The sequence below is a fragment of the Schistocerca cancellata genome, unplaced genomic scaffold (genome assembly GCF_023864275.1).
Source record: "Schistocerca cancellata isolate TAMUIC-IGC-003103 unplaced genomic scaffold, iqSchCanc2.1 HiC_scaffold_1148, whole genome shotgun sequence".
NCBI classification, from domain to species: Eukaryota; Metazoa; Arthropoda; class Insecta; order Orthoptera; family Acrididae; genus Schistocerca; species Schistocerca cancellata.
This window is the reverse complement of record NW_026047147.1, coordinates 5,974,054-5,999,911: the sequence shown is the minus strand read 5'-3', so window position 1 is coordinate 5,999,911 and position 25,858 is coordinate 5,974,054. Positions and strand designations below refer to the sequence as shown.

General features: G+C 58.8%; 9 protein-coding genes across 9 annotated transcripts; 7 read left to right on the top strand and 2 right to left on the bottom strand.

Moving 5' to 3' along the window:
• Nucleotides 1–31: 31 nt before the first annotated feature.
• On the top strand, nt 32–3,031 carry LOC126159869 (ice-structuring glycoprotein-like). The gene is made up of 3 exons (XM_049916679.1): nt 32–946; nt 1,060–1,308; nt 2,762–3,031. Exons 1-3 carry the CDS (start codon nt 32–34, stop codon nt 3,029–3,031), a joined length of 1,434 nt encoding a protein of 477 aa, XP_049772636.1.
• Nucleotides 3,032–3,848: 817 nt separating this feature from the next.
• On the bottom strand, nt 3,849–4,445 carry LOC126159868 (60S ribosomal protein L22-like). Its single transcript, XM_049916678.1, has one exon. It carries the CDS (start codon nt 4,443–4,445, stop codon nt 3,849–3,851), a length of 597 nt encoding a protein of 198 aa, XP_049772635.1.
• Nucleotides 4,446–9,140: 4,695 nt separating this feature from the next.
• LOC126159867 (ice-structuring glycoprotein-like) lies at nt 9,141–12,320 on the top strand. Its single transcript, XM_049916676.1, has 3 exons — nt 9,141–10,055; nt 10,169–10,417; nt 12,051–12,320. The coding sequence occupies exons 1-3, from the start codon at nt 9,141–9,143 to the stop codon at nt 12,318–12,320; spliced, it is 1,434 nt and encodes a 477-aa protein (XP_049772633.1).
• Nucleotides 12,321–13,137: 817 nt separating this feature from the next.
• Nucleotides 13,138–13,734, bottom strand: LOC126159866 (60S ribosomal protein L22-like). Its single transcript, XM_049916675.1, has one exon. It carries the CDS (start codon nt 13,732–13,734, stop codon nt 13,138–13,140), a length of 597 nt encoding a protein of 198 aa, XP_049772632.1.
• A 3,794-nt stretch (nt 13,735–17,528) lies between these two features.
• LOC126159865 (ice-structuring glycoprotein-like) lies at nt 17,529–18,506 on the top strand. The gene has a single exon (XM_049916674.1). The coding sequence runs from the start codon at nt 17,529–17,531 to the stop codon at nt 18,504–18,506; it is 978 nt and encodes a 325-aa protein (XP_049772631.1).
• Nucleotides 18,507–18,592: 86 nt separating this feature from the next.
• LOC126159863 (uncharacterized) lies at nt 18,593–19,621 on the top strand. The gene has a single exon (XM_049916673.1). It carries the CDS (start codon nt 18,593–18,595, stop codon nt 19,619–19,621), a length of 1,029 nt encoding a protein of 342 aa, XP_049772630.1.
• A 34-nt stretch (nt 19,622–19,655) lies between these two features.
• On the top strand, nt 19,656–20,471 carry LOC126159862 (uncharacterized). Its single transcript, XM_049916672.1, has one exon. The coding sequence runs from the start codon at nt 19,656–19,658 to the stop codon at nt 20,469–20,471; it is 816 nt and encodes a 271-aa protein (XP_049772629.1).
• A 139-nt stretch (nt 20,472–20,610) lies between these two features.
• LOC126159861 (uncharacterized) lies at nt 20,611–21,219 on the top strand. Its single transcript, XM_049916671.1, has one exon. The coding sequence runs from the start codon at nt 20,611–20,613 to the stop codon at nt 21,217–21,219; it is 609 nt and encodes a 202-aa protein (XP_049772628.1).
• A 2,916-nt stretch (nt 21,220–24,135) lies between these two features.
• Nucleotides 24,136–25,560, top strand: LOC126159860 (trophinin-like). Its single transcript, XM_049916670.1, has one exon. The coding sequence runs from the start codon at nt 24,136–24,138 to the stop codon at nt 25,558–25,560; it is 1,425 nt and encodes a 474-aa protein (XP_049772627.1).
• Nucleotides 25,561–25,858: the final 298 nt, after the last annotated feature.

Below are 25,858 nucleotides of genomic sequence, written 5' to 3'. Positions count from 1 at the left end.
GAGTTGCCTTCGCAAGGAGTGCTGCCTCGCTATGAGTGCTGCTTTCGCAAGGAGGGCTGCCTTCTCAGTGAGTGCTGCCTTTGCAGGGAGTGCTGCCTTCGGAAGGAGTGGTGCCTTCGCAAGGAGTGCTGCCTTCGCAGGGAGTGCTGCATCTGCAAGGAGTGCTGCCTTCGTAAGATGTGCTGCCTTCGCAAGGAGTGTTGCCTTCGCAAGGAGTGCTGCCTTCGCTAGGAGTGCTGCCTTCGCAACGAGGGCTGCCTTTGTAGGGAGTGCTGTCTCCGCACGGGGTTTTGCCTTCGCCAGGAGTGCTGCCTTTGCAAGGAGTGCTGCCTTCGCAACGAGAAATGCCTTCGCAAGGAGTGCTGCCTTCGCGAGGAGTGCTGCCTTCGCAATGAGGGCTGCCTTTGCAGGGAGTGCTGCCTTTGCACAAAGTGCTGCCTCCGCAAGGAGTGCTGCCTTTGCATGGTCTGTTGCCTTCGCAAGGAGTGCTGCCTTTGCAAGGAGTGCTGCCTTCGCAAGGAGTGCTGCCTTCGCTAGAAGTGCTGCCTTCGCTAGGAGTGCAGCCTTCGCAAGGAGTGCTGCCTACGCAGGGAGTGCTGCCTACGCAGGGAGTGCTGCCTTCGCAAGGAGAAATGCCTTCGCAAGGAGTGCTGCCTTCGCGAGGAGTGCTGCCTTCGCAATGAGGGCTGCCTTTGCAGGGAGTGCTGCCTTTGCACAAAGTGCTGCCTCCGCAAGGAGTGCTGCCTTTGCATGGTCTGTTGCCTTCGCAAGGAGTGCTGCCTTTGCAAGGAGTGCTGCCTTCGCAAGGAGTGCTGCCTTCGCTAGAAGTGCTGCCTTCGCTAGGAGTGCAGCCTTCGCAAGGAGTGCTGCCTACGCAGGGAGTGCTGCCTACGCAGGGAGTGCTGCCTTCGCAAGGAGAGCTGCCTTTGCAAGGAGTGCTGCCTTCGCAAGGAGTGCTGCATTCCAAGGAGTGCTGCCTTCGCTATAAGTGCTGCCTTCGCACGGAGGGCTGCCTTCGCATGGAGTGCAGCTTTCGCATGGAGTGCTGCTTTTGCTCAGAGTGCTGCCTTCGCAAGGAGTGCAGCCTTCACAAGGAGTGCAGCCTTCACAAGGAGTGCTGCCTCCGCAAGGAGTGCTGCCTTTGCATGGACTGTTGCCTTCGCAAGGAGTGCTGCCTTTGCAAGGAGTGCTGCCTTTGCAAGGAGTGCTGCCTTTGCAAGGAGTGCTGCCTTCGCTAGGAGTGCTGCCTTCGCTAGGAGTGCTGCCTTCGCTAGGAGTGCTGCCTTCGCGGGGAGTGCTGCCTACGCAGTGAGTGCTGCCTTCGCAAGTAGTGCTGCCTTCGCAAGGAGTGCTGCCTTCGCAAGGAGTACTGCCTTCGCAATGAGTGCTGCCTTCGCACGGAGTGCAGCCTTCGCACGTAGTGCTGCCTTCCCACGGAGTGCTGCCTTTGCACAGATATCTGCATTCGCAGGGTGTGGTGCCTTCGCAAGAAGTGCTGCATTCGCAAGGTGTGCAGCCTTCGCTAGGAGTGCTGCATTCTAAAGGAGTGCTGCCTTCGCAAGGAGTACTGCCTTCGAAAGGAATGCTGCCTTCGCAAGGAGTGCTGCCTTCGCTACGAGTGCTGCCTTCGCAAGGAGGGCTGCCTTCGAGAGGAGGTCTGCCTTCCCAGGGAGTTCTGCCTTCGCAAGGGGTAATGCATTCGCAAGTAGTGCTGCCTTCTCAGGGGTACTGCCTTTGCAAAGAGTGCTGCCTCACAATGAGTGCTTCCTTCGCAAGGAGTGCTGCCTTCGCAAGGAGTGATGCCTTCGCAAGGAGTGCTGCTTTCGCAAGGATTGCTGCCTTCGCACGGAGTGCTGCCTTCGCAATGAGGGCTGCCTTTGCAGGGAGTGCTGCATCCGCAAGGAGTGCTGCCTTCGCAAGGAGTGCTGCCTTCCCAAGGAGTGCAGCCTTCGCAAGGAGTGCTGCCTTCGCAAGGAGTGCTGCCTTCCCAAGGAGTGCTGCCTTAGGACAGAGTGCTGCCTTCGCTAGGTGTGCTGCCTTCGTACGGAGTGCAGCCTTCGCAAGGAGTGCTGCCTTTGCACAAATTGCTGCCGCCGCACGGAGTGCAGCATACGCACAGAGTGCTTCCTTCGCATGAGGTGCTGCCTTCGCAGGGAGTGCTGCCTTCGCAAGGGGTGGCGCCTTCGCAAGGAGTGCTGCCTTCGCAGGGAGTGCTGCCTTTGCAAGGAGTGTTGCCTTCGCAAGGAGTGCTGCGTTCACAACGAGTGCTGCCTTCGCAAGGAGTGCTGCCTTCGCAAGGAGTGTTGCCTTCGCAAGTAGTACTGCCTTCGCAAGGGTGCTGCCTTCGCAAGGAGTGCTTCCTTCCAAGGAGTGCTGCCTTCGCTAGAAGTGCTAACTTCGCACGGAGGGCTGCCTTCGCAAGGAGGGCTCCCTTCACAGGGAGTGCTGCTTCGCAAGGGGTAATGCCTTTGCAAGTGCTGCCGCCTTCGCAGGGAGTACTGCCTTTGCAACGAGTGCTGCCTTCCAATGAGTGCTGCCTTTGCAAGGAGTGCTGCCTTCGCAAGGAGTGCTGCCTTCGCAAGGAGTGCTGCCTTCGCAACGAGGGCTGCCTTTGTAGGGAGTGCTGTCTTCGCAAGGGGTTTTGTCTTCGCCAGGAGTGCTGCCTTTGCAAGGAATGCTGCCTTCGCAGGGAAAAATGCCATCGCAAGGAGTGCTGCCTTCGCAAGGAGTGCTGCCTTTGCACAGAGTGTTGCCTTTGCAGGGAGTGCTGCCTTTGCACATAGTGCTGCCTCCGCAAGGAGTGCTCCCTTTGCATGAACTGTTGCCTTCGCAAGGAGTGCTGCCTTCGCAAGGAGTGCTGCCTTTGCAAGGAGTGTTGCCTTCGCTAGGAGTGCTGCCTTCGCTAGGAGTGCTGCCTTCGCAGGGAGTGCTGCCTACGCAGGGAGTGCAGCCTTCGCAAGGAGAGCTGCCTTCGCAAGGAAAGCTGCTCTTGCAAGGAGTGCTGCCTTCCAAGGAGTGCTGCCTTCGCTAGAAGTGCTGCCTTCGCACGGAGGTCTGCCTTCGCAAGGAGGGCTCCCTTCGCAGGGAGTGCTTCCTTCGCAAGGGGTAATGCCTTCACAAGTACTGCTGCCTTCGCAGGGATTACTGCCTTTGCAACGAGTGCTGCCTCCCAATGAGTGCTGCCTTTGCAAGGAGTGCTACCTTCGCACGGAGTGCAGCCTTCGCATGGAGTGCTGCTTTTGCTCAGGGTGCTGCCTTCGCAAGGATTGCAGCCTTCGCAAGGAGTGCAGCCTTCGCAAGGAGTGCTGCCTTCGCAAGGAGTGCTGCCTTCGCAAGGATTGCTGCCTTCACATGGACTGTTGCCTTCGCAAGGAGTGCTGCCTTTGCAAGGATTGCTGCCTTCGCAAGGAGTTCTGCCTTCGCTAGGAGTGCTGCCTTCGCTAGGAGTGCTGCCTTCGCAGGGAGTGCTGCCTACGCAGGGAGTGCTGCCTTCGCAAGGAGAGTTGCCTTCACAAGGAATGCTGCCTTCGCAAGGAGTGCTGCCTTCGCAAGGAGTGCTGCTTTCGCACGGAGTGCAGCCTTCGCACATAGTGCTGCCTTCTCACGGAGTGCTTCCTTTGACTGAGTGCTGCCTTCGCAAGGAGGGCTGCCTTCGCAGGGAGTGCTGCCTACGCAGGGAGTGCTGCCTTCGCAGGGAGTGCTGCCTTTGCAGGGAGTGCTGCCTTTGCACAGAGTGCTGCCTCCGCAAGGAGTGCTGCCTTTGCATGGACTGTTGCCTTCGCAAGGAGAGTTGCCTTCACAAGGAATGCTGCCTTCTCAAGGAGGGCTGCTTTCGCAGGGAGTGCTGCCTACGCAGGGGGTGCTGCCTTCGCAGGGAGTGCTGCCTTTGCAGGGAGTGCTGCCTTTGCACAGAGTGCTGCCTCCGCAAGGAGTGCTGCCTTTGCATGGACTGTTGTCTTCGCAAGGAGGGCTGCCTTTGCAGGGAGTTCTGCCTTCGCAAGGGGTGGTGCCTTCACAAGGAGTGCTGCCTTTGCAAGGAGTGCTGCCTTTGCAAGGAGTGCTGCCTTCGCAAGGAGTGCTGCCTTCGCAAAGAGTGCTGCCTTCGCAAGGAGTGCTGCCTTTGCAAGGAGTGCTGCCTTCGCATGGAGTGCAGCCTTCGCACGTAGTGCTGCCTTCGCACGGAGTGCTGCCTTTGCACAGAGATCTGCATTCGCAGGGAGTGGTGCCTTTGCAAGAAGTGCTGCCTTCGCAAGGAGTGCTGCCTTCGCTAGGAGTGCTGCCTTCGCAAGGAGTGCTGCCTTCGCAAGGAGTGCAGCCTTCGCACGGAGTGCAGCCTTCGCACGTAGTGCTGCCTTCCCACGGAGTGCTGCCTTTGCACAGAGATCTGCATTCGCAGGGTGTGGTGCCTTCGCAAGAAGTGCTGCCTTTGCAAGGTGTGCTGCCATCGCTAGGAGTGCTGCCTTCAAAAGGAGTGCTGCCTTCGCAAGGAGTACTGCCTTCGAAAGGAGTGCTGCCTTCGCAAGGAGTGCTGCCTTCGCTAGGAGTGTTGTCTTCGCAAGGAGGGCTGCCTTCGAGAGGAGGGCTACCTTCGCAGGGAGTGCCGCCTTTGCAAGGGGTAGTGCATTCGCAAGTGGTGCAGCCTTCTCAGGGAGTACTACCTTTGCAACGAGTGCTGCCTTCCAATGAGTGCTGCCTTCGCAAGGAGTGCTGCCTTTGCAAGGAGTGCTGCCTTCGCAAGGAGTGCTGCATTCGCAAGCAGTGCTGCCTTCGCAATGAGGGCTGCCTTTGCAGGGAGTTCTGCCTTCGCAAGGGGTGGTGCCTTCACAAGGAGTGCTGCCTTTGCAAGGAGTGCTGCCTTTGCAAGGAGTGCTGCCTTCGCAAGGAGTGCTGCCTTCGCAAGGAGTGCTGCCTTCGCTAGGAGTGCTGCCCTTCTAAGGAGAGCTGGCTTCGCAAGGAGTGCTGGCATCGCTAGGAGTCCTGCTTTCGCAAGGAGGGCTGACTTCGCAGGGAGTGCTGCCTTTGCAAGGAGTGCTGCCTTCGCAAGGAGTGGTGCCTTCGCAAGGAGTGCTGCCTTCGCAAGGAGTGCTGCCTTCGCAAGGAGTGCTGCATTCGCAAGGAGTCCTGCTTTCGCAAGGAGGGCTGCCTTCGCAGGGAGTGCTGCCTTCGCAAGGGGTAATGCCTTCGCAAGTAGTTCTGCTTTCGCAGGGAGTACTGCCTTTGCTAGGAGTGCTGCCTTCCAAGGAGTGCTGCCTTTGCAAAGAGTACTTCCTTCGCAAGGAGTGCTGCCTTCGCAAGGAGTGCTGCCTTCGCCAGCAGTGTTGCCTTCGAGGGGAGTGCTGCGATCGGAATGCGTGGTGCCTCCGCAAGGAATGCTGCCTTCGCAAGGAGTGCTGCCTTTGCAAGGAGTACTGCCTTTGCAAGGAGTGCTGCCTTCGCAAGGAGTGCTGCCTTCGCTAGGAGTGCTTCCCTCACAAGGAGGGCTGCCTTCGCAAGGAGGGCTGCCATCGCAGGGAGTGCTGCCTTCGCAAGGGGTAATGCCTTCGCAGGGAGTGCTGCCTTCGCAAGGGGTGGTGCCTTCGCAAGGAGTGTTGCCTTCGCAAGGAGTGCTGCATTCACAAGGAGTGCTGCCTCTGCAAGGAGTGCTGCTTTCGCAAGGAGTACTGCCTTCGCAAGGAGAACTGCATTCGCAAGGAGTGCTGCCTTCACAAGGAGTGCTGCCTTCGCTAGGAGTGCTGTCTTCACAAGGAGGGCTGCCTTCGAGAGGAGGGCTGCCTTCGCAGGGAGTGCTGCCTTCGCAAGGGGTGATGCCTTCACAAGTAGTGCTGCCTTCTCAGAGAGTACTGCCTTTGAACGAGTGCTGCCTTCCAATGAGTGCTGCCTTCGCAAGGAGTACTGCCTTCGCAAGGAGTACTGCCTTCGCAAGGAGTGCTGCCTTCGCAAGGAGTGCTGCTTTCGCAAGGAGTGCTGCCTTCGCAAGGAGTGCTGCCTTTGCAATGAGGGCTGCCTTTGCAGGGAGTGCTGCCTTCGCAAGGGGTGCTGCCTTCACAAGGAGTGCTGCCTTCGCAAGGAGTGCTACCTTCGCAAGGAGTGCTGCCTTCGCAATGAGGGCTGCCTTTGCTGGGAGTGCTGCCTTCGCAAGGGGTGGTGCCTTCGCAAGGAGTGCTGCCTTTGCAAGGAGTGCTGCCTTCGCAAGGAGATATGCCTTCGCAAGGAGTGCTGCCTTCGCTAGGAGTGCATCCCTTCTAAGGAGAGATGCCTTCGCAAGGAGTGCTGCCTTCGCTAAGAGTGCTGCCTTCGCAAGGAGTGGTGCCTTCGCAAGGAGTGCTGCCTTCGCTAGGAGTGCTGCCTTTGCAAGGAGCGCTGCCATCGCAATGAGTGCTGCCTTCGCTAGGAGTGCTGCCTTCGCAATGAGGGCTGCCTTCGCAAAGAGGGCTGCCTTCGCAGGGAGTGCTGCCTTCGCAAGGAGTAATGCCTTCGCAAGTAGTTCTGCTTTCGCTGGGAGTACTGCCTTTGCAAGGAGTGCTGCCTTCCAAGGAGTGCTGCCTTCCAAGGAGTGCTGCCTTCGCAAGGAGTGCTCCCTTCGCAAGGAGTGCTGCCTTCACAAGGAGTGCTGCCTTCGCAAGGAGTGCTGCCTTCGCAATGAGGGCTGCCTTCGCAGGGAGTGCTGCCTTCGCATGGGGTGGCGCCTTCGCAAGGTATGCTGCCTTCGCAGGGAGTGCTGCCTTTGCACAGATTCCTGCCTTCACAAGGAGTGATGCCTTCGCAAGGAGTGCTGCGTTCTCTAGGAGTGCTGCCTTCACAGGGAGTGCTGCCTTCACAAGGGATGGTGCCTACGCACGTAGTGCTGCCTTCGCACGGAGTGCTGCCTTCGCAAGTAGTGGTGGATTCGCAAGGGGTGCTGCCTTCGCACGGAGTGCTGTCTTTGCACAGAGTGCTGCCTTTGCACGGAGTGCTGTCTCCGCACGGAAAGCAACCTTCGCAAGTAGTGCTTCCTTTGCACGGTATGCTGCCTTTGCAAGTAGTGCTGCCTTCGCAAGGAGAAATGCCTTCGCAAGGAGTGCTGCCTTTGCACAGATTGCTGCCTTCGCACGGAATGCAGCCTACGCACAGAGTGCTGCCTTCGCAAGAAGTGCTGCCTTCGCAGGGAGTGCTGCCTTCGCATGGGGTGGCGCCTTCGCAAGGAGTGCTGCCTTCGCAGGGAGTGCTGCCTTTGCAAGGAGTGTTGCCTTCGCAAGGAGTGCTGCGTTCACAAGGAGAAATGCCTTCGCAAGGAGGGCTGCCTTTGCACAGATTGCTGCCTTCGCACGGAATGCAGCCTACGCACAGAGTGCTCCCTTCGCAAAGAGTGCTGCCTTCGCAAGGAGTGCTGCCTTCGCAAGGAGTGCTGCCTTCGCAAGGAGTGCTGCCTTCGCAAGGAGTACTGCCTTCCCAAGGAGTGCTGCCTTCCCAAGGAGTGCTGCCTTGGGACAGAGTGCTGCCTTCCCTAGGAGTGTTGCCTCTGTACAGAGTGCAGCCTTCGCAAGGAGTGCTGCCTTCGCAAGGTGTGCTGCCTTTGCAAGGGGTAATGCCTTCGGAGGGAGTGCTGCCTTCGCAAGGGGTGGTGCCTTCGCAAGGAGTGTTGCCTTCGCAAGGAGTGTTGCCTTCGCAAGGAGTGCTGCCTTCGCAAGGAGTGCTTCCTTCGCAAGGAGTGCTGCCTTCGCAAGGAGTGCTCCTTCGCAAGGAGTGCTACCTTCACAAGGAGTGCTGCCTTCCCAAGGAGTGCTGCCTTGGGACAGAGTGCTGCCTTCCCTAGGAGTGTTGCCTTCGTACAGAGTGCAGCCTTCGCAAGGAGTGCTGCCTTCGCTAGGAGTGCTGCCCTCGCAAGGAGGGCTGCATTCGAGAGGAGGGCTGCCTTCGCAGGGAGTGCTGCCTTCGCAAGGGGTAATGCCTTCGCAAGTAGTGCTGCCCTCTCAGGGAGCACTGCCTTTGCAACGAGTGCTGCCTTCCAATGAGTGCTGCCTTCGCAAGGACTGCTTCCTTCGCAAGGAGTGCTGCCTTCGCAAGGAGTGCTGCCTGCGCAAGGAGTGCTGCCTTCGCAATGAGGGCTGCCTTTGCAGGGAGTGCTGCCTTCGCAAGGGGTGGTGCCTTCGCAAGGAGTGCTGCCTTCGCAAGTAGTGCTGCCTTCGCAAGGAGTGCTGCCTTCGCAAGGAGTGCTGCCTTCGCAATGAGGGCTGCCTTTGCTGGGAGTGCTGCCTTCGCAATGGGTGGTGCCTTCCCAAGGAGTGCTGCCTTTGCAAGAAGTGCTGCCTTCGCAAGGAGATATGCCTTCGCAAGGAGTGCTGCCTTTGCTAGGAGTGCTGCCCTTCTAAGGAGAGCTGCCTTCGCAAGGAGTGCTGCCTTCGCTAGGAGTGCTGCTTTCGCAAGGAGGGCTGCCATCGCAGTGAGTGCTGCCTTTGCAGGGAGTGCTGCCGTTGCAGGGAGTGCTGCCTTCGCAAGGAGTGGTTCCTTCGCAAGGAGTGCTGCCTTCGCAAGGAGTGCTGCCTTCGCAGGGAGTGCTGCATCCGCAAGGAGTGCTGCCTTCGTAAGGTGTGCTGCCTTCGCAAGGAGTGCTGCTTTTGCAAGGAGCGCTGCCATCTCAAGGAGTGCTGCCTTCGCTAGGAGTGCTGCCTTCGCAAGGAGGGCTGGCTTCGCAAAGAGGGAGTACTGCCTTTGCAACGAGTGCTGCCTTCCAATGAGTGCTGCCTTTGCAAGGAGTGCTTCCTTCGCAAGGAGTGCTGCCTTCGCAAGGAGTGCTGCCTTCGCTAGGAGTGCTGCCTTCGCAACGAGGGCTGCCTTTGTAGGGAGTGCTGTCCTCGCACGGGGTTTTGCCTTCGCCAGGAGTGCTGCCTTTGCAAGGAGTGCTGCCTTCGCAACGAGAAATGCCTTCGCAAGGAGTGCTGCCTTCGCAAGGAGTGCTGCCTTCGCAATGAGGGCTGCCTTTGCTGGGAGTGCTGCCTTTGCTGGGAGTGCTGCCTTCGCAAGGGGTGGTGCCTTCGCAAGGAGTGCTGCCATTACAAGGAGTGTTGCATTCGAAGGAGATATGCCTTCGCAAGGAGTGCTGCCTTCGCTAGGAGTGCTGCCCTTCTAAGGAGAGTTGCCTTCGCAAGGAGTGCTGCCTCGCTATGAGTGCTGCTTTCGCAAGGAGGGCTGCCTTCTCAGTGAGTGCTGCCTTTGCAGGGAGTGCTGCCTTCGCAAGGAGTGGTGCCTTCGCAAGGAGTGCTGCCTTCGCAGGGAGTGCTGCATCTGCAAGGAGTGCTGCCTTCGTAAGATGTGCTGCCTTCGCAAGGAGTGTTGCCTTCGCAAGGAGTGCTGCCTTCGCTAGGAGTGCTGCCTTCGCAACGAGGGCTGCCTTTGTAGGGAGTGCTGTCTCCGCACGGGGTTTTGCCTTCGCCAGGAGTGCTGCCTTTGCAAGGAGTGCTGCCTTCGCAACGAGAAATGCCTTCGCAAGGAGTGCTGCCTTCGCGAGGAGTGCTGCCTTCGCAATGAGGGCTGCCTTTGCAGGGAGTGCTGCCTTTGCACAAAGTGCTGCCTCCGCAAGGAGTGCTGCCTTTGCATGGTCTGTTGCCTTCGCAAGGAGTGCTGCCTTTGCAAGGAGTGCTGCCTTCGCAAGGAGTGCTGCCTTCGCTAGAAGTGCTGCCTTCGCTAGGAGTGCAGCCTTCGCAAGGAGTGCTGCCTACGCAGGGAGTGCTGCCTACGCAGGGAGTGCTGCCTTCGCAAGGAGAAATGCCTTCGCAAGGAGTGCTGCCTTCGCGAGGAGTGCTGCCTTCGCAATGAGGGCTGCCTTTGCAGGGAGTGCTGCCTTTGCACAAAGTGCTGCCTCCGCAAGGAGTGCTGCCTTTGCATGGTCTGTTGCCTTCGCAAGGAGTGCTGCCTTTGCAAGGAGTGCTGCCTTCGCAAGGAGTGCTGCCTTCGCTAGAAGTGCTGCCTTCGCTAGGAGTGCAGCCTTCGCAAGGAGTGCTGCCTACGCAGGGAGTGCTGCCTACGCAGGGAGTGCTGCCTTCGCAAGGAGAGCTGCCTTTGCAAGGAGTGCTGCCTTCGCAAGGAGTGCTGCATTCCAAGGAGTGCTGCCTTCGCTATAAGTGCTGCCTTCGCACGGAGGGCTGCCTTCGCATGGAGTGCAGCTTTCGCATGGAGTGCTGCTTTTGCTCAGAGTGCTGCCTTCGCAAGGAGTGCAGCCTTCACAAGGAGTGCAGCCTTCACAAGGAGTGCTGCCTCCGCAAGGAGTGCTGCCTTTGCATGGACTGTTGCCTTCGCAAGGAGTGCTGCCTTTGCAAGGAGTGCTGCCTTTGCAAGGAGTGCTGCCTTTGCAAGGAGTGCTGCCTTCGCTAGGAGTGCTGCCTTCGCTAGGAGTGCTGCCTTCGCTAGGAGTGCTGCCTTCGCGGGGAGTGCTGCCTACGCAGTGAGTGCTGCCTTCGCAAGTAGTGCTGCCTTCGCAAGGAGTGCTGCCTTCGCAAGGAGTACTGCCTTCGCAATGAGTGCTGCCTTCACACGGAGTGCAGCCTTCGCAAGTAGTGCTACCTTCGCACGGAGTGCTGCGTTTGCACAGAGATCTGCATTCGCATTGAGTGGTGCCTTCGCAAGAAGTGCTGCCTTCGCATGGAGTGCTGCCTTCGCTAGGAGTGCTGCCTTCGCAAGGAGTGCTGCCTTCGCAAGGGGTGCTGCCTTCGCACGGAGTGCAGCCTTCGCACGTAGTGCTGCCTTCCCACGGAGTGCTGCCTTTGCACAGATATCTGCATTCGCAGGGTGTGGTGCCTTCGCAAGAAGTGCTGCATTCGCAAGGTGTGCAGCCTTCGCTAGGAGTGCTGCATTCTAAAGGAGTGCTGCCTTCGCAAGGAGTACTGCCTTCGAAAGGAATGCTGCCTTCGCAAGGAGTGCTGCCTTCGCTACGAGTGCTGCCTTCGCAAGGAGGGCTGCCTTCGAGAGGAGGTCTGCCTTCCCAGGGAGTTCTGCCTTCGCAAGGGGTAATGCATTCGCAAGTAGTGCTGCCTTCTCAGGGGTACTGCCTTTGCAAAGAGTGCTGCCTCACAATGAGTGCTTCCTTCGCAAGGAGTGCTGCCTTCGCAAGGAGTGATGCCTTCGCAAGGAGTGCTGCTTTCGCAAGGAGTGCTGCCTTCGCACGGAGTGCTGCCTTCGCAATGAGGGCTGCCTTTGCAGGGAGTGCTGCATCCGCAAGGAGTGCTGCCTTCGCAAGGAGTGCTGCCTTCCCAAGGAGTGCAGCCTTCGCAAGGAGTGCTGCCTTCGCAAGGAGTGCTGCCTTCCCAAGGAGTGCTGCCTTAGGACAGAGTGCTGCCTTCGCTAGGTGTGCTGCCTTCGTACGGAGTGCAGCCTTCGCAAGGAGTGCTGCCTTTGCACAAATTGCTGCCGCCGCACGGAGTGCAGCATACGCACAGAGTGCTTCCTTCGCATGAGGTGCTGCCTTCGCAGGGAGTGCTGCCTTCGCAAGGGGTGGCGCCTTCGCAAGGAGTGCTGCCTTCGCAGGGAGTGCTGCCTTTGCAAGGAGTGTTGCCTTCGCAAGGAGTGCTGCGTTCACAACGAGTGCTGCCTTCGCAAGGAGTGCTGCCTTCGCAAGGAGTGTTGCCTTCGCAAGTAGTACTGCCTTCGCAAGGGTGCTGCCTTCGCAAGGAGTGCTTCCTTCCAAGGAGTGCTGCCTTCGCTAGAAGTGCTAACTTCGCACGGAGGGCTGCCTTCGCAAGGAGGGCTCCCTTCACAGGGAGTGCTGCTTCGCAAGGGGTAATGCCTTTGCAAGTGCTGCCGCCTTCGCAGGGAGTACTGCCTTTGCAACGAGTGCTGCCTTCCAATGAGTGCTGCCTTTGCAAGGAGTGCTGCCTTCGCAAGGAGTGCTGCCTTCGCAAGGAGTGCTGCCTTCGCAACGAGGGCTGCCTTTGTAGGGAGTGCTGTCTTCGCAAGGGGTTTTGTCTTCGCCAGGAGTGCTGCCTTTGCAAGGAATGCTGCCTTCGCAGGGAAAAATGCCATCGCAAGGAGTGCTGCCTTCGCAAGGAGTGCTGCCTTTGCACAGAGTGTTGCCTTTGCAGGGAGTGCTGCCTTTGCACATAGTGCTGCCTCCGCAAGGAGTGCTCCCTTTGCATGAACTGTTGCCTTCGCAAGGAGTGCTGCCTTCGCAAGGAGTGCTGCCTTTGCAAGGAGTGTTGCCTTCGCTAGGAGTGCTGCCTTCGCTAGGAGTGCTGCCTTCGCAGGGAGTGCTGCCTACGCAGGGAGTGCAGCCTTCGCAAGGAGAGCTGCCTTCGCAAGGAAAGCTGCTCTTCCAAGGAGTGCTGCCTTCCAAGGAGTGCTGCCTTCGCTAGAAGTGCTGCCTTCGCACGGAGGTCTGCCTTCGCAAGGAGGGCTCCCTTCGCAGGGAGTGCTTCCTTCGCAAGGGGTAATGCCTTCACAAGTACTGCTGCCTTCGCAGGGATTACTGCCTTTGCAACGAGTGCTGCCTCCCAATGAGTGCTGCCTTTGCAAGGAGTGCTACCTTCGCACGGAGTGCAGCCTTCGCATGGAGTGCTGCTTTTGCTCAGGGTGCTGCCTTCGCAAGGATTGCAGCCTTCGCAAGGAGTGCAGCCTTCGCAAGGAGTGCTGCCTTCGCAAGGAGTGCTGCCTTCGCAAGGATTGCTGCCTTCACATGGACTGTTGCCTTCGCAAGGAGTGCTGCCTTTGCAAGGATTGCTGCCTTCGCAAGGAGTTCTGCCTTCGCTAGGAGTGCTGCCTTCGCTAGGAGTGCTGCCTTCGCAGGGAGTGCTGCCTACGCAGGGAGTGCTGCCTTCGCAAGGAGAGTTGCCTTCACAAGGAATGCTGCCTTCGCAAGGAGTGCTGCCTTCGCAAGGAGTGCTGCTTTCGCACGGAGTGCAGCCTTCGCACATAGTGCTGCCTTCACACGGAGTGCTTCCTTTGACTGAGTGCTGCCTTCGCAAGGAGGGCTGCCTTCGCAGGGAGTGCTGCCTACGCAGGGAGTGCTGCCTTCGCAGGGAGTGCTGCCTTTGCAGGGAGTGCTGCCTTTGCACAGAGTGCTGCCTCCGCAAGGAGTGCTGCCTTTGCATGGACTGTTGCCTTCGCAAGGAGAGTTGCCTTCACAAGGAATGCTGCCTTCTCAAGGAGGGCTGCTTTCGCAGGGAGTGCTGCCTACGCAGGGGGTGCTGCCTTCGCAGGGAGTGCTGCCTTTGCAGGGAGTGCTGCCTTTGCACAGAGTGCTGCCTCCGCAAGGAGTGCTGCCTTTGCATGGACTGTTGTCTTCGCAAGGAGGGCTGCCTTTGCAGGGAGTTCTGCCTTCGCAAGGGGTGGTGCCTTCACAAGGAGTGCTGCCTTTGCAAGGAGTGCTGCCTTTGCAAGGAGTGCTGCCTTCGCAAGGAGTGCTGCCTTCGCAAAGAGTGCTGCCTTCGCAAGGAGTGCTGCCTTTGCAAGGAGTGCTGCCTTCGCATGGAGTGCAGCCTTCGCACGTAGTGCTGCCTTCGCACGGAGTGCTGCCTTTGCACAGAGATCTGCATTCGCAGGGAGTGGTGCCTTTGCAAGAAGTGCTGCCTTCGCAAGGAGTGCTGCCTTCGCTAGGAGTGCTGCCTTCGCAAGGAGTGCTGCCTTCGCAAGGAGTGCAGCCTTCGCACGGAGTGCAGCCTTCGCACGTAGTGCTGCCTTCCCACGGAGTGCTGCCTTTGCACAGAGATCTGCATTCGCAGGGTGTGGTGCCTTCGCAAGAAGTGCTGCCTTTGCAAGGTGTGCTGCCATCGCTAGGAGTGCTGCCTTCAAAAGGAGTGCTGCCTTCGCAAGGAGTACTGCCTTCGAAAGGAGTGCTGCCTTCGCAAGGAGTGCTGCCTTCGCTAGGAGTGTTGTCTTCGCAAGGAGGGCTGCCTTCGAGAGGAGGGCTACCTTCGCAGGGAGTGCCGCCTTTGCAAGGGGTAGTGCATTCGCAAGTGGTGCAGCCTTCTCAGGGAGTACTACCTTTGCAACGAGTGCTGCCTTCCAATGAGTGCTGCCTTCGCAAGGAGTGCTGCCTTTGCAAGGAGTGCTGCCTTCGCAAGGAGTGCTGCATTCGCAAGCAGTGCTGCCTTCGCAATGAGGGCTGCCTTTGCAGGGAGTTCTGCCTTCGCAAGGGGTGGTGCCTTCACAAGGAGTGCTGCCTTTGCAAGGAGTGCTGCCTTTGCAAGGAGTGCTGCCTTCGCAAGGAGTGCTGCCTTCGCAAGGAGTGCTGCCTTCGCTAGGAGTGCTGCCCTTCTAAGGAGAGCTGGCTTCGCAAGGAGTGCTGGCATCGCTAGGAGTCCTGCTTTCGCAAGGAGGGCTGACTTCGCAGGGAGTGCTGCCTTTGCAAGGAGTGCTGCCTTCGCAAGGAGTGGTGCCTTCGCAAGGAGTGCTGCCTTCGCAAGGAGTGCTGCCTTCGCAAGGAGTGCTGCATTCGCAAGGAGTCCTGCTTTCGCAAGGAGGGCTGCCTTCGCAGGGAGTGCTGCCTTCGCAAGGGGTAATGCCTTCGCAAGTAGTTCTGCTTTCGCAGGGAGTACTGCCTTTGCTAGGAGTGCTGCCTTCCAAGGAGTGCTGCCTTTGCAAAGAGTACTTCCTTCGCAAGGAGTGCTGCCTTCGCAAGGAGTGCTGCCTTCGCCAGCAGTGTTGCCTTCGAGGGGAGTGCTGCGATCGGAATGCGTGGTGCCTCCGCAAGGAATGCTGCCTTCGCAAGGAGTGCTGCCTTTGCAAGGAGTACTGCCTTTGCAAGGAGTGCTGCCTTCGCAAGGAGTGCTGCCTTCGCTAGGAGTGCTGCCCTCACAAGGAGGGCTGCCTTCGCAAGGAGGGCTGCCATCGCAGGGAGTGCTGCCTTCGCAAGGGGTAATGCCTTCGCAGGGAGTGCTGCCTTCGCAAGGGGTGGTGCCTTCGCAAGGAGTGTTGCCTTCGCAAGGAGTGCTGCATTCACAAGGAGTGCTGCCTCTGCAAGGAGTGCTGCTTTCGCAAGGAGTACTGCCTTCGCAAGGAGAACTGCATTCGCAAGGAGTGCTGCCTTCACAAGGAGTGCTGCCTTCGCTAGGAGTGCTGTCTTCGCAAGGAGGGCTGCCTTCGAGAGGAGGGCTGCCTTCGCAGGGAGTGCTGCCTTCGCAAGGGGTGATGCCTTCACAAGTAGTGCTGCCTTCTCAGAGAGTACTGCCTTTGAACGAGTGCTGCCTTCCAATGAGTGCTGCCTTCGCAAGGAGTACTGCCTTCGCAAGGAGTACTGCCTTCGCAAGGAGTGCTGCCTTCGCAAGGAGTGCTGCTTTCGCAAGGAGTGCTGCCTTCGCAAGGAGTGCTGCCTTTGCAATGAGGGCTGCCTTTGCAGGGAGTGCTGCCTTCGCAAGGGGTGCTGCCTTCACAAGGAGTGCTGCCTTCGCAAGGAGTGCTACCTTCGCAAGGAGTGCTGCCTTCGCAATGAGGGCTGCCTTTGCTGGGAGTGCTGCCTTCGCAAGGGGTGGTGCCTTCGCAAGGAGTGCTGCCTTTGCAAGGAGTGCTGCCTTCGCAAGGAGATATGCCTTCGCAAGGAGTGCTGCCTTCGCTAGGAGTGCATCCCTTCTAAGGAGAGATGCCTTCGCAAGGAGTGCTGCCTTCGCTAAGAGTGCTGCCTTCGCAAGGAGTGGTGCCTTCGCAAGGAGTGCTGCCTTCGCTAGGAGTGCTGCCTTTGCAAGGAGCGCTGCCATCGCAATGAGTGCTGCCTTCGCTAGGAGTGCTGCCTTCGCAATGAGGGCTGCCTTCGCAAAGAGGGCTGCCTTCGCAGGGAGTGCTGCCTTCGCAAGGAGTAATGCCTTCGCAAGTAGTTCTGCTTTCGCTGGGAGTACTGCCTTTGCAAGGAGTGCTGCCTTCCAAGGAGTGCTGCCTTCCAAGGAGTGCTGCCTTCGCAAGGAGTGCTCCCTTCGCAAGGAGTGCTGCCTTCACAAGGAGTGCTGCCTTCGCAAGGAGTGCTGCCTTCGCAATGAGGGCTGCCTTCGCAGGGAGTGCTGCCTTCGCATGGGGTGGCGCCTTCGCAAGGTATGCTGCCTTCGCAGGGAGTGCTGCCTTTGCACAGATTCCTGCCTTCACAAGGAGTGATGCCTTCGCAAGGAGTGCTGCGTTCTCTAGGAGTGCTGCCTTCACAGGGAGTGCTGCCTTCACAAGGGATGGTGCCTACGCACGTAGTGCTGCCTTCGCACGGAGTGCTGCCTTCGCAAGTAGTGGTGGATTCGCAAGGGGTGCTGCCTTCGCACGGAGTGCTGTCTTTGCACAGAGTGCTGCCTTTGCACGGAGTGCTGTCTCCGCACGGAAAGCAACCTTCGCAAGTAGTGCTTCCTTTGCACGGTATGCTGCCTTTGCAAGTAGTTCTGCCTTCGCAAGTAGTGCTGCCTTCGCAAGGAGAAATGCCTTCGCAAGGAGTGCTGCCTTTGCACAGATTGCTGCCTTCGCACGGAATGCAGCCTACGCACAGAGTGCTGCCTTCGCAAGAAGTGCTGCCTTCGCAGGGAGTGCTGCCTTCGCATGGGGTGGCGCCTTCGCAAGGAGTGCTGCCTTCGCAGGGAGTGCTGCCTTTGCAAGGAGTGTTGCCTTCGCAAGGAGTGCTGCGTTCACAAGGAGAAATGCCTTCGCAAGGAGGGCTGCCTTTGCACAGATTGCTGCCTTCGCACGGAATGCAGCCTACGCACAGAGTGCTCCCTTCGCAAAGAGTGCTGCCTTCGCAAGGAGTGCTGCCTTCGCAAGGAGTGCTGCCTTCGCAAGGAGTGCTGCCTTCGCAAGGAGTACTGCCTTCCCAAGGAGTGCTGCCTTCCCAAGGAGTGCTGCCTTGGGACAGAGTGCTGCCTTCCCTAGGAGTGTTGCCTCTGTACAGAGTGCAGCCTTCGCAAGGAGTGCTGCCTTCGCAAGGTGTGCTGCCTTTGCAAGGGGTAATGCCTTCGGAGGGAGTGCTGCCTTCGCAAGGGGTGGTGCCTTCGCAAGGAGTGTTGCCTTCGCAAGGAGTGTTGCCTTCGCAAGGAGTGCTGCCTTCGCAAGGAGTGCTGCCTTCGCAAGGAGTGCTGCCTTCGCAAGGAGTGCTCCTTCGCAAGGAGTGCTACCTTCACAAGGAGTGCTGCCTTCCCAAGGAGTGCTGCCTTGGGACAGAGTGCTGCCTTCCCTAGGAGTGTTGCCTTCGTACAGAGTGCAGCCTTCGCAAGGAGTGCTGCCTTCGCAAGGTGTGCTGCCTTTGCACGGAGTACTGCCTTCGCAAGGAGTGCTGCCTTCGAAAGGAGTGCTGCCTTTGCAAGGAGTACTGCCTTCGCAAGAAGTGATGCCTTCGCAATGAGTGCTGCCTTCGCTAGGAGTGCTGCCCTCGCAAGGAGGGCTGCCTTCGCAAGGAGGGCTGCCTTTGCAGGGAGTGCTGCCTTCGCAAGGAGTGCAGCCTTCGCTAGGAGTGCTGCCTTCGCTAGGTGTGCTGCCCTCGCAAGGAGGGCTGCCTTCGAGAGGAGGGCTGCCTTCGCAGGGAGTGCTTCCTTCGCAAGGGGTAATGCCTTCTCAAGTAGTGCTGCCTTCTCAGGGAGCACTGCCTTTGCAACGAGTGCTGCCTTCCAATGAGTGCTGCCTTCACAAGGAGTGCTGCCTTCGCAAGGAGTGCTGCCTTCGCAAGGAGTGCTGCCTTCGCAAGGAGTGCTGCCTTCGCAAGGAGTGCTGCCTTCGCAAGGAGTGCTGCCTTCGCAAGGAGTGCTGCCTTCGCAATGAGGGCTGCCTTTGCAGGGAGTGCTGCCTTCACAAGGGGTGGTGCGTTCGCAAGGAGTGCTGCCTTCGCAAAGAGTGCTGCTTTCGCAAGGAGTGCTGCCTTCGCAAGGAGTGCTGCCTTCGCAATGAGGGCTGCCTTTGCTGGGAGTGCTGCCTTCGCAATGGGTGGTGCCTTCCCAAGGAGTGCAGCATTTGCAAGGAGTGCTGCCTTCGCAAGGAGATATGCCTTCGCAAGGAGTGCTGCCTTCGCTAGGAGTGCTGCCCTTCTAAGGAGAGCTGCCTTCGCAAGGAGTGCTGCCTTCGCTAGGAGTGCTGCTTTCGCAAGGAGGGCTGCCTTCGCAGTGAGTGCTGCCTTTGCAGGGAGTGCTGCCTTTGCAGGGAGTGCTGCCTTCGCAAGGAGTGGTGCCTTCGCAAGGAGTGCTGCCTTCGCAGGGAGTGCTGCATCCGCAAGGAGTGCTGCCTTCGTAAGGTGTGCTGCCATCGCAAGGAGTGCTGCTTTTGCAAGGAGCGCTGCCATCTCAAGGAGTGCTGCCTTCGCTAGGAGTGCTGCCTTCGCAAGGAGGGCTGGCTTCGCAAAGAGGGAGTACTGCCTTTGCAACGAGTGCTGCCTTCCAATGAGTGCTGCCTTTGCAAGGAGTGCTTCCTTCGCAAGGAGTGCTGCCTTCGCAAGGAGTGCTGCCTTCGCTAGGAGTGCTGCCCTCGCAAGGAGGGCTGCATTCGAGAGGAGGGCTGCCTTCGCAGGGAGTGCTGCCTTCGCAAGGGGTAATGCCTTCGCAAGTAGTGCTGCCTTCTCAGGGAGCACTGCCTTTGCAACGAGTGCTGCCTTCCAATGAGTGCTGCCTTCGCAAGGACTGCTTCCTTCGCAAGGAGTGCTGCCTTCGCAAGGAGTGCTGCCTTCGCAAGGAGTGCTGCCTTCGCAATGAGGGCTGCCTTTGCAGGGAGTGCTGCCTTCGCAAGGGGTGGTGCCTTTGCAAGGAGTGCTGCCTTCGCAAGGAGTGCTGCCTTCGCAAGGAGTGCTGCCTTCGCAAGGAGTGCTGCCTTCGCAATGAGGGCTGCCTTTGCTGGGAGTGCTGCCTTCGCAATGGGTGGTGCCTTCCCAAGGAGTGCTGCCTTTGCAAGGAGTGCTGCCTTCGCAAGGAGATATGCCTTCGCAAGGAGTGCTGCCTTCGCTAGGAGTGCTGCCCTTCTAAGGAGAGCTGCCTTCGCAAGGAGTGCTGCCTTCGCTAGGAGTGCTGCTTTCGCAAGGAGGGCTGCCTTCGCAGTGAGTGCTGCCTTTGCAGGGAGTGCTGCCTTTGCAGGGAGTGCTGCCTTCGCAAGGAGTGGTGCCTTCGCAAGGAGTGCTGCCTTCGCAGGGAGTGCTGCATCCGCAAGGAGTGCTGCCTTCGTAAGGTGTGCTGCCTTCGCAAGGAGTGCTGCTTTTGCAAGGAGCGCTGCCATCTCAAGGAGTGCTGCCTTCGCTAGGAGTGCTGCCTTCGCAAGGAGGGCTGGCTTCGCAAAGAGGGAGTACTGCCTTTGCAACGGGTGCTGCCTTCCAATGAGTGCTGCCTTTGCAAGGAGTGCTTCCTTCGCAAGGCGTGCTGCCTTCGCAAGGACTGCTGCCTTCGCTAGGAGTGCTGCCCTCGCAAGGAGTGCTGCCTTCGCAACGAGGGCTGCCTTTGTAGGGAGTGCTGTCTCCGCAAGGGGTTTTGCCTTCGCCAGGAGTGCTGCCTTTGCAAGGAGTGCTGCCTTCGCAACGAGAAATGCCTTCGCAAGGAGTGCTGCCTTCGCAAGGAGTGCTGCCTTCGCAATGAGGGCTGCCTTTGCTGGGAGTGCTGCCTTTGCTGGGAGTGCTGCCTTCGCAAGGGGTGGTGCCTTCGCAAGGAGTGCTGCCATTACAAGGAGTGCTGCATTCGAAGGAGATATGCCTTCGCAAGCAGTGCTGCCTTCGCTAGGAGTGCTGCCCTTCTAAGGAGAGCTGCCTTCGCAAGGAGTGCTGCCACGCTATGAGTGCTGCTTTCGCAGGGAGGGCTGCCTTCTCAGTGAGTGCTGCCTTTGCAGGGAGTGCTGCCTTCGCAATAAGTGGTGCCTTCGCAAGGAGTGCTGCCTTCGCAGGGAGTGCTGCATCCGCAAGGAGTGCTGCCTTCGTAAGATGTGCTGCCTTCGCAAGGAGTGTTGCCTTTGCAAGGAGCGCTGCCATCGAAAGGTTTGCTGCCTTCGCTAGGAGTGCTGCCTTCGCAAGGAGGGCTGCCTTCGCAAAGAGGGAGTACTGCCTTTGCAACGAGTGCTGCCTTCCAATAAGTGCTGCCTTTGCAAGGAGTGCTGTTTTCGCTAGGAGTGCTGCCTTCGCAAGGAGTGCTGCCTTCGCAACGAGGGCTGCCTTTGTAGGGAGTGCTGTCTTCGCAAGGGGTTTTGCCTTCGCCAGGAGTGCTGCCTTTGCAAGGAGTGCTGCCTTCGCAACGAGAAATGCCTTCGCAAGGAGTGCTGCCTTCGCAAGGAGTGCTGCCTTTGCACAGAGTGCTGCCTTTGCAGGGAGTGCTGCCTTTGCAGAAAGTGCTGCCTCCGCAAGGAGTGCTGCCTTTGCATGGTCTGTTGCCTTCGCAAAAAGTGCTGCCTTTGCAAGGAGTGCTGCCTTCGCAAGGAGTGCTGCCTTCGCTAGAAGTGCTGCCTTCGCTAGGAGTGCAGCCTTCGCAAGGAGTGCTGCCTACGCAGGGAGTGCTGCCTACGCAGGGAGTGCTGCCTTCGCAAGGAGAGCTGCCTTTGCAAGGAGTGCTGCCTTCGCAAGGAGGGCTGCATTCCAAGGAGTGCTGCCTTCGCTATAAGTGCTGCCTTCGCACGGAGGGCTGCCTTCGCAAGGAGGGCTCCCTTCGCAGGGAGTGCTGCCTTCGCAAGGGGTAATGCCTTCGCAAGTACTGCTGCCTTCGCAGGGAGTACTGCCTTTGCAACGAGTGCTGCCTTCCAATGAGTGCTGCCTTTGCAAGGAGTGCTGCCTTCGCATGGAGTGCAGCTTTCGCATGGAGTGCTGCTTTTGCTCAGAGTGCTGCCTTCGCAAGGAGTGCAGCCTTCACAAGGAGTGCAGCCTTCACAAGGAGTGCTGCCTCCGCAAGGAGTGCTGCCTTTGCATGGACTGTTGCCTTCGCAAGGAGTGCTGCCTTTGCAAGGAGTGCTGCCTTTGCAAGGAGTGCTGCCTTTGCAAGGAGTGCTGCCTTCGCTAGGAGTGCTGCCTTCGCTAGGAGTGCTGCCTTCGCTAGGAGTGCTGCCTTTGCGGGGTGTGCTGTCTACGCAGTGAGTGCTGCCTTCGCAAGTAGTGCTGTCTTCGCAAGGAGTGCTGCCTTCGCAAGGAGTACTGCCTTCGCAATGAGTGCTGCCTTCACACGGAGTGCAGCCTTCGCACGTAGTGCTACCTTCGCATGGAGTGCTGCGTTTGCACAGAGATCTGCATTCGCATTGAGTGGTGCCTTCGCAAGAAGTGCTGCCTTCGCATGGAGTGCTGCCTTCGCTAGGAGTGCTGCCTACGCACGGGGTGCTGCCTTCGCAAGGGGTGCTGCCTTCGCACGGAGTGCAGCCTAAGCACGTAGTGCTGCCTTCCCACGGAGTGCTGCCTTTGCACAGATATCTGCATTCGCAGGGTGTGGTGCCTTCGCAAGAAGTGCTGAATTCGCAAGGTGTGCAGCCTTCGCTAGGAGTGCTGCATTCAAAAGGAGTGCTGCCTTCGCAAGGAGTACTGCCTTCGAAAGGAATGCTGCCTTCGCAAGGAGTGCTGCCTTCGCTAGGAGTGTTGTCTTCGCAAGGAGGGCTGCCTTCGAGAGGAGGTCTGCCTTCCCAGGGAGTTCTGCCTTCGCAAGGGGTAATGCATTCGCAAGTAGTGCTGCCTTCTCAGGGGTACTGCCTTTGCAAAGAGTGCTGCCTCACAATGTGTGCTGCCTTCGCAAGGAGTGCTGCCTTCGCTACGAGTGCTGCCTTCGCAAGGAGGGCTGCCTTCGCAATGAGGGCTGCCTTCCCACGGAGTGCTGCCTTTGCACAGAGACATGCATTCGCAGGGTGTGGTGCCTTCGCAAGAAGTGCTGCCTTCGCAAGGTGTGCTGCCATCGCTAGGAGTGCTGCCTTCAAAAGGAGTGCTGCCTTCGCAAGGAGTACTGCCTTCAAAAGGAGTGCTGCCTTCGCAAGGAGTGCTGCCTTCGCTAGGAGTGTTGTCTTCGCAAGGAGGGCTGCCTTCGAGAGGAGGGCTACCTTCGCAGGGAGTGCTGCCTTTGCAAGGGGTAATGCATTCGCAAGTGGTGCAGCCTTCTCATGGAGTACTACCTTTGCAACGAGTGCTGCCTCCCAATGAGTGCTGCCTTCGCAAGGAGTGCTGCCTTCGCAAGGAGTGCTGCTTTCGCAATGAGTGCTGCCTTCGCAATGAGGGCTGCCTTTGCAGGGAGTGCTGCCTTCGCAAGGGGTGGTGCCTTCACAAGGAGTGCTGCCTTTGCAAGGAGTGCTGCCTTCGCAAGAAGGGCTGCCTTCGCTAGCAGTGCTGCCCTTCTAAGGAGAGCTGGCTTCGCAAGGAGTGCTGATATCGTTAGGAGTCCTGCTTTCGCAAGGAGGGCTGACTTCGCAGGGAGTGCTGCCTTTGCAAGGAGTGCTGCCTTCGCAAGGAGTGGTGCCTTCGCAAGGAGTGCTGCCTTCGCAGGGAGTGCTGCATCCGCAAGGAGTGCTGCCTTCGCAAGGTGTGCTGCCTTCGGAAGAAGTGCTGCCTTTGCAAGGAACGCTGCCATCACAAGGAGTGCTGCCTTCGCAAGGAGTGCTGCCTTCGCAAGGAGTGCTGCCTTCGCAAGGAGTGCTGCATTCGCAAGGAGTCCTGCTTTCGCAAGGAGGGCTGCCTTCGCAGGGAGTGCTGCCTTCGCAAGGGGTAATGCCTTCGCAAGTAGTTCTGCTTTCGCAGGGAGTACTGCCTTTGCAAGGAGTGCTGCCTTCCAAGGAGTGCTGCCTGCGCAAGGAGTGCTCCCTTCGCAAAGAGTGCTGCCTTCGCAAGGAGTGCTGCCTTCGCAAGGAGTGCTGCCTTTGCAAGGAGAGCTGCCTTCGCAAGGAGTACTGCCTTCCCAAGGAGTGCTGCCTTGGGACAGAGTGCTGCCTTCCCTAGGAGTGTTGCCTTCGTACAGAGTGCAGCCTTCGCAAGGAGTGCTGCCTTCGCAAGGTGTCCTGCCTTTGCAAGGGGTAATGCCTTCGGAGGGAGTGCTGCCTTCGCAAGGGGTGGTGCCTTCCCAAGGAGTGTTGCCTTCGCAAGGAGTGCTGCCTTTGCAAGGAGTGCTGCCTTCGCAAGGAGTGCTGCCTTCGCAAGGAGTGCTGCCTTCGCAAGGAGTGCTGCCTTCGCTAGGAGTGCTGCCCTCACAAGGAGGGCTGCCTTCGCAAGGAGGGCTGTCTTCACAGGGAGTGCTGCCTTCGCAAGGGGTAATGCCTTCGCAGGGAGTGTTGCCTTCGCAAGGGGTGGTGCCTTCGCAAGGAGTGTTGCCTTCACAAGGAGTGCTGCATTCACAAGGAGTGCTGCCTCCGCAAGGAGTGCTGCTTTCGCAAGGAGTACTGCCTTCGCAAGGAGTACTGCCTTCGGAAGGAGTGCTGCCTTCACAAGGAGTGCTGCCTTCGCTAGGAGTGCTGTCTTCGCAAGGAGGGCTGCCTTTGAGAGGAGGGCTGCCTTCGCAGGGAGTGCTACCTTCGCAAGGGGTAATGCCTTCGCAAGTAGTGCTGCCTTCTCAGGGAGTACTGCCTTTGAACGAGTGCTGCCTTCCAATGAGTGCTGCCTTCGCAAGGAGTACTGCCTTCGCAAGGAGTACTGCCTTCGCAAGGAGTGCTGCCTTCGCAAGGAGTGCTGCTTTCGCAAGGAGTGCTGCCTTCGCAAGGAGTGCTGCCTTTGCAATGAGGGCTGCCTTTGCAGGGAGTGCTGCCTTCGCAAGGGGTGGTGCCTTCACAAGGAGTGCTGCCTTCGCAAGGAGTGCTGCCTTCGCAAGGAGTGCTGCCTTCGCAATGAGGGCTGCCTTTGCTGGGAGTGCTGCCTTCGCAAGGGGTGGTGCCTTCGCAAGGAGTGCTGCCTTTGCAAGGAGTGCTGCCTTCGCAAGGAGATATGCATTCGCAAGGAGTGCTGCCTTCGCTAGGAGTGCTGCCCTTCTAAGGAGAGCTGCCTTCGCAAGGAGTGCTGCCTTCGCTAGGAGTGCTGCTTTCGCAAGGAGGGCTGCCTTCGCAGTGAGTGCTGCCTTTGCAGGGAGTGCTGCCTTTGCAGGGAGTGCTGCCTTCGCAAGGAGTGGTGCCTTCGCAAGGAGTGCTGCCTTCGCAGGGAGTGCTGCATCCGCAAGGAGTGCTGCCTTCGTAAGGTGTGCTGCCTTCGCAAGGAGTGCTGCTTTTGCAAGGAGCGCTGCCATCTCAAGGAGTGCTGCCTTCGCTAGGAGTGCTGCCTTCGCAAGGAGGGCTGGCTTCGCAAAGAGGGAGTACTGCCTTTGCAACGAGTGCTGCCTTCCAATGAGTGCTGCCTTTGCAAGGAGTGCTTCCTTCGCTAGGAGTGCTGCCTTCGCAAGGAGTGCTGCCTTCGCTAGGCGTGCTGCCCTCGCAAGGAGGGCTGCATTCGAGAGGAGGGCTGCCTTCGCAGGGAGTGCTGCCTTCGCATGGGGTGGCGCCTTCGCAAGGTATGCTGCCTTCGCAGGGAGTGCTGCCTTTGCACAGATTCCCGCCTTCACAAGGAGTGATGCCTTCGCAAGGAGTGCTGCGTTCTCTAGGAGTGCTGCCTTCACAGGGAGTGCTGCCTTCACAAGGGTTGGTGCCTACGCACGTAGTGCTGCCTTCGCACGGAGTGCTGCCTTCACAAGTAGTGGTGGATTCGCAAGGGGTGCTGCCTTCGCACGGAGTGCTGTCTTTGCACAGAGTGCTGCCTTTGCACGGAGTGCTGTCTCCGCACGGAAAGCAACCTTCGCAAGTAGTGCTTCCTTTGCACGGTATGCTGCCTTTGCAAGTAGTTCTGCCTTCGCAAGTAGTGCTGCCTTCGCAAGGAGAAATGCCTTCGCAAGGAGTGCTGCCTTTGCACAGATTGCTGCCTTCGCACGGAATGCAGCCTACGCACAGAGTGCTGCCTTCGCAAGAAGTGCTGCCTTCGCAGGGAGTGCTGCCTTCGCATGGGGTGGCGCCTTCGCAATGAGTGCTGCCTTCGCAGGGAGTGCTGCCTTTGCAAGGAGTGTTGCCTTCGCAAGGAGTGCTGCGTTCACAAGGAGAAATGCCTTCGCAAGGAGGGCTGCCTTTGCACAGATTGCTGCCTTCGCACGGAATGCAGCCTACGCACAGAGTGCTCCCTTCGCAAAGAGTGCTGCCTTCGCAAGGAGTGCTGCCTTCGCAAGGAGTGCTGCCTTTGCAAGGAGTGCTGCCTTCGCAAGGAGTACTGCCTTCCCAAGGAGTGCTGCCTTGGGACAGAGTGCTGCCTTCCCTAGGAGTGTTGCCTTCGTACAGAGTGCAGCCTTCGCAAGGAGTGCTGCCTTCGCAAGGTGTGCTGCTTTTGCAAGGGGTAATGCCTTCGGAGGGAGTGCTGCCTTCGCAAGGGGTGGTGCCTTCGCAAGGAGTGTTGCCTTCGCAAGGAGTGTTGCCTTCGCAAGGAGTGCTGCCTTCGCAAGGAGTGCTGCCTTCGCAAGGAGTGCTGCCTTCGCAAGGAGTGCTCCTTCGCAAGGAGTGCTGCCTTCACAAGGAGTGCTGCCTTCCCAAGGAGTGCTGCCTTGGGACAGAGTGCTGCCTTCCCTAGGAGTGTTGCCTTCGTACAGAGTGCAGCCTTCGCAAGGAGTGCTGCCTTCGCAAGGTGTGCTACCTTTGCAAGGAGTACTGCCTTCGCAAGGAGTGCTGCCTTCGAAAGGAGTGCTGCCTTTGCAAGGAGTACTGCCTTCGCAAGAAGTGATGCCTTCGCAATGAGTGCTGCCTTCGCTAGGAGTGCTGCCCTCGCAAGGAGGGCTGCCTTCGCAAGGAGGGCTGCCTTCGCAGGGAGTGCTGCCTTCGCAAGGGCTAATGCCTTCGCAGGGAGTGCTACCTTCGCAAGGGGTGGTGCCTTCGCAAGGAGTGTTGCCTTCGCAAGGAGTGCTGCGTTCACAAGGAGTGGTGCCTCCGCAAGGAGTGCTGCTTTCGCAAGGAGTACTGCCTTCGCAAGGAGTACTGCCTTCGCAAGGATTGCTGCCTTCACAAGGAGTGCTGCCTTCGCTAGCAGTGCTGTCTT

Excerpts from the sequence above, each read along its gene's own strand:
- LOC126159861 (XM_049916671.1), top strand. The coding sequence starts at position 20,611 with ATGAGTGCTGCCTTTGCAAGGAGTGCTGCCTTCGCATGGAGTGCAGCT.
- LOC126159868 (XM_049916678.1), bottom strand. The coding sequence starts at position 4,445 with ATGGCAGCACACCTTGCAAAGGCAGCACTTCTTGCGAAGGCACCACAC.
- LOC126159862 (XM_049916672.1), top strand. The coding sequence starts at position 19,656 with ATGAGTGCTGCTTTCGCAGGGAGGGCTGCCTTCTCAGTGAGTGCTGCC.
- LOC126159865 (XM_049916674.1), top strand. The coding sequence starts at position 17,529 with ATGAGTGCTGCCTTCACAAGGAGTGCTGCCTTCGCAAGGAGTGCTGCC.
- LOC126159860 (XM_049916670.1), top strand. The coding sequence starts at position 24,136 with ATGAGTGCTGCCTTTGCAAGGAGTGCTTCCTTCGCTAGGAGTGCTGCC.
- LOC126159866 (XM_049916675.1), bottom strand. The coding sequence starts at position 13,734 with ATGGCAGCACACCTTGCAAAGGCAGCACTTCTTGCGAAGGCACCACAC.
- LOC126159869 (XM_049916679.1), top strand. The coding sequence starts at position 32 with ATGAGTGCTGCTTTCGCAAGGAGGGCTGCCTTCTCAGTGAGTGCTGCC. Across the intron at positions 947-1,059 it reads TTGCAAGGAGTGCTGCCTTC|AGTGCTGCCTTCGCAAGGAG; the intron begins GCAAGGAGTGCT and ends GCTTTTGCTCAG. Across the intron at positions 1,309-2,761 it reads CGGGGAGTGCTGCCTACGCA|GGAGTGCTGCCTTTGCACAT; the intron begins GTGAGTGCTGCC and ends TTGCCTTTGCAG.
- LOC126159867 (XM_049916676.1), top strand. The coding sequence starts at position 9,141 with ATGAGTGCTGCTTTCGCAAGGAGGGCTGCCTTCTCAGTGAGTGCTGCC. Across the intron at positions 10,056-10,168 it reads TTGCAAGGAGTGCTGCCTTC|AGTGCTGCCTTCGCAAGGAG; the intron begins GCAAGGAGTGCT and ends GCTTTTGCTCAG. Across the intron at positions 10,418-12,050 it reads CGGGGAGTGCTGCCTACGCA|GGAGTGCTGCCTTTGCACAT; the intron begins GTGAGTGCTGCC and ends TTGCCTTTGCAG.
- LOC126159863 (XM_049916673.1), top strand. The coding sequence starts at position 18,593 with ATGAGGGCTGCCTTTGCAGGGAGTGCTGCCTTCGCAAGGGGTGGTGCC.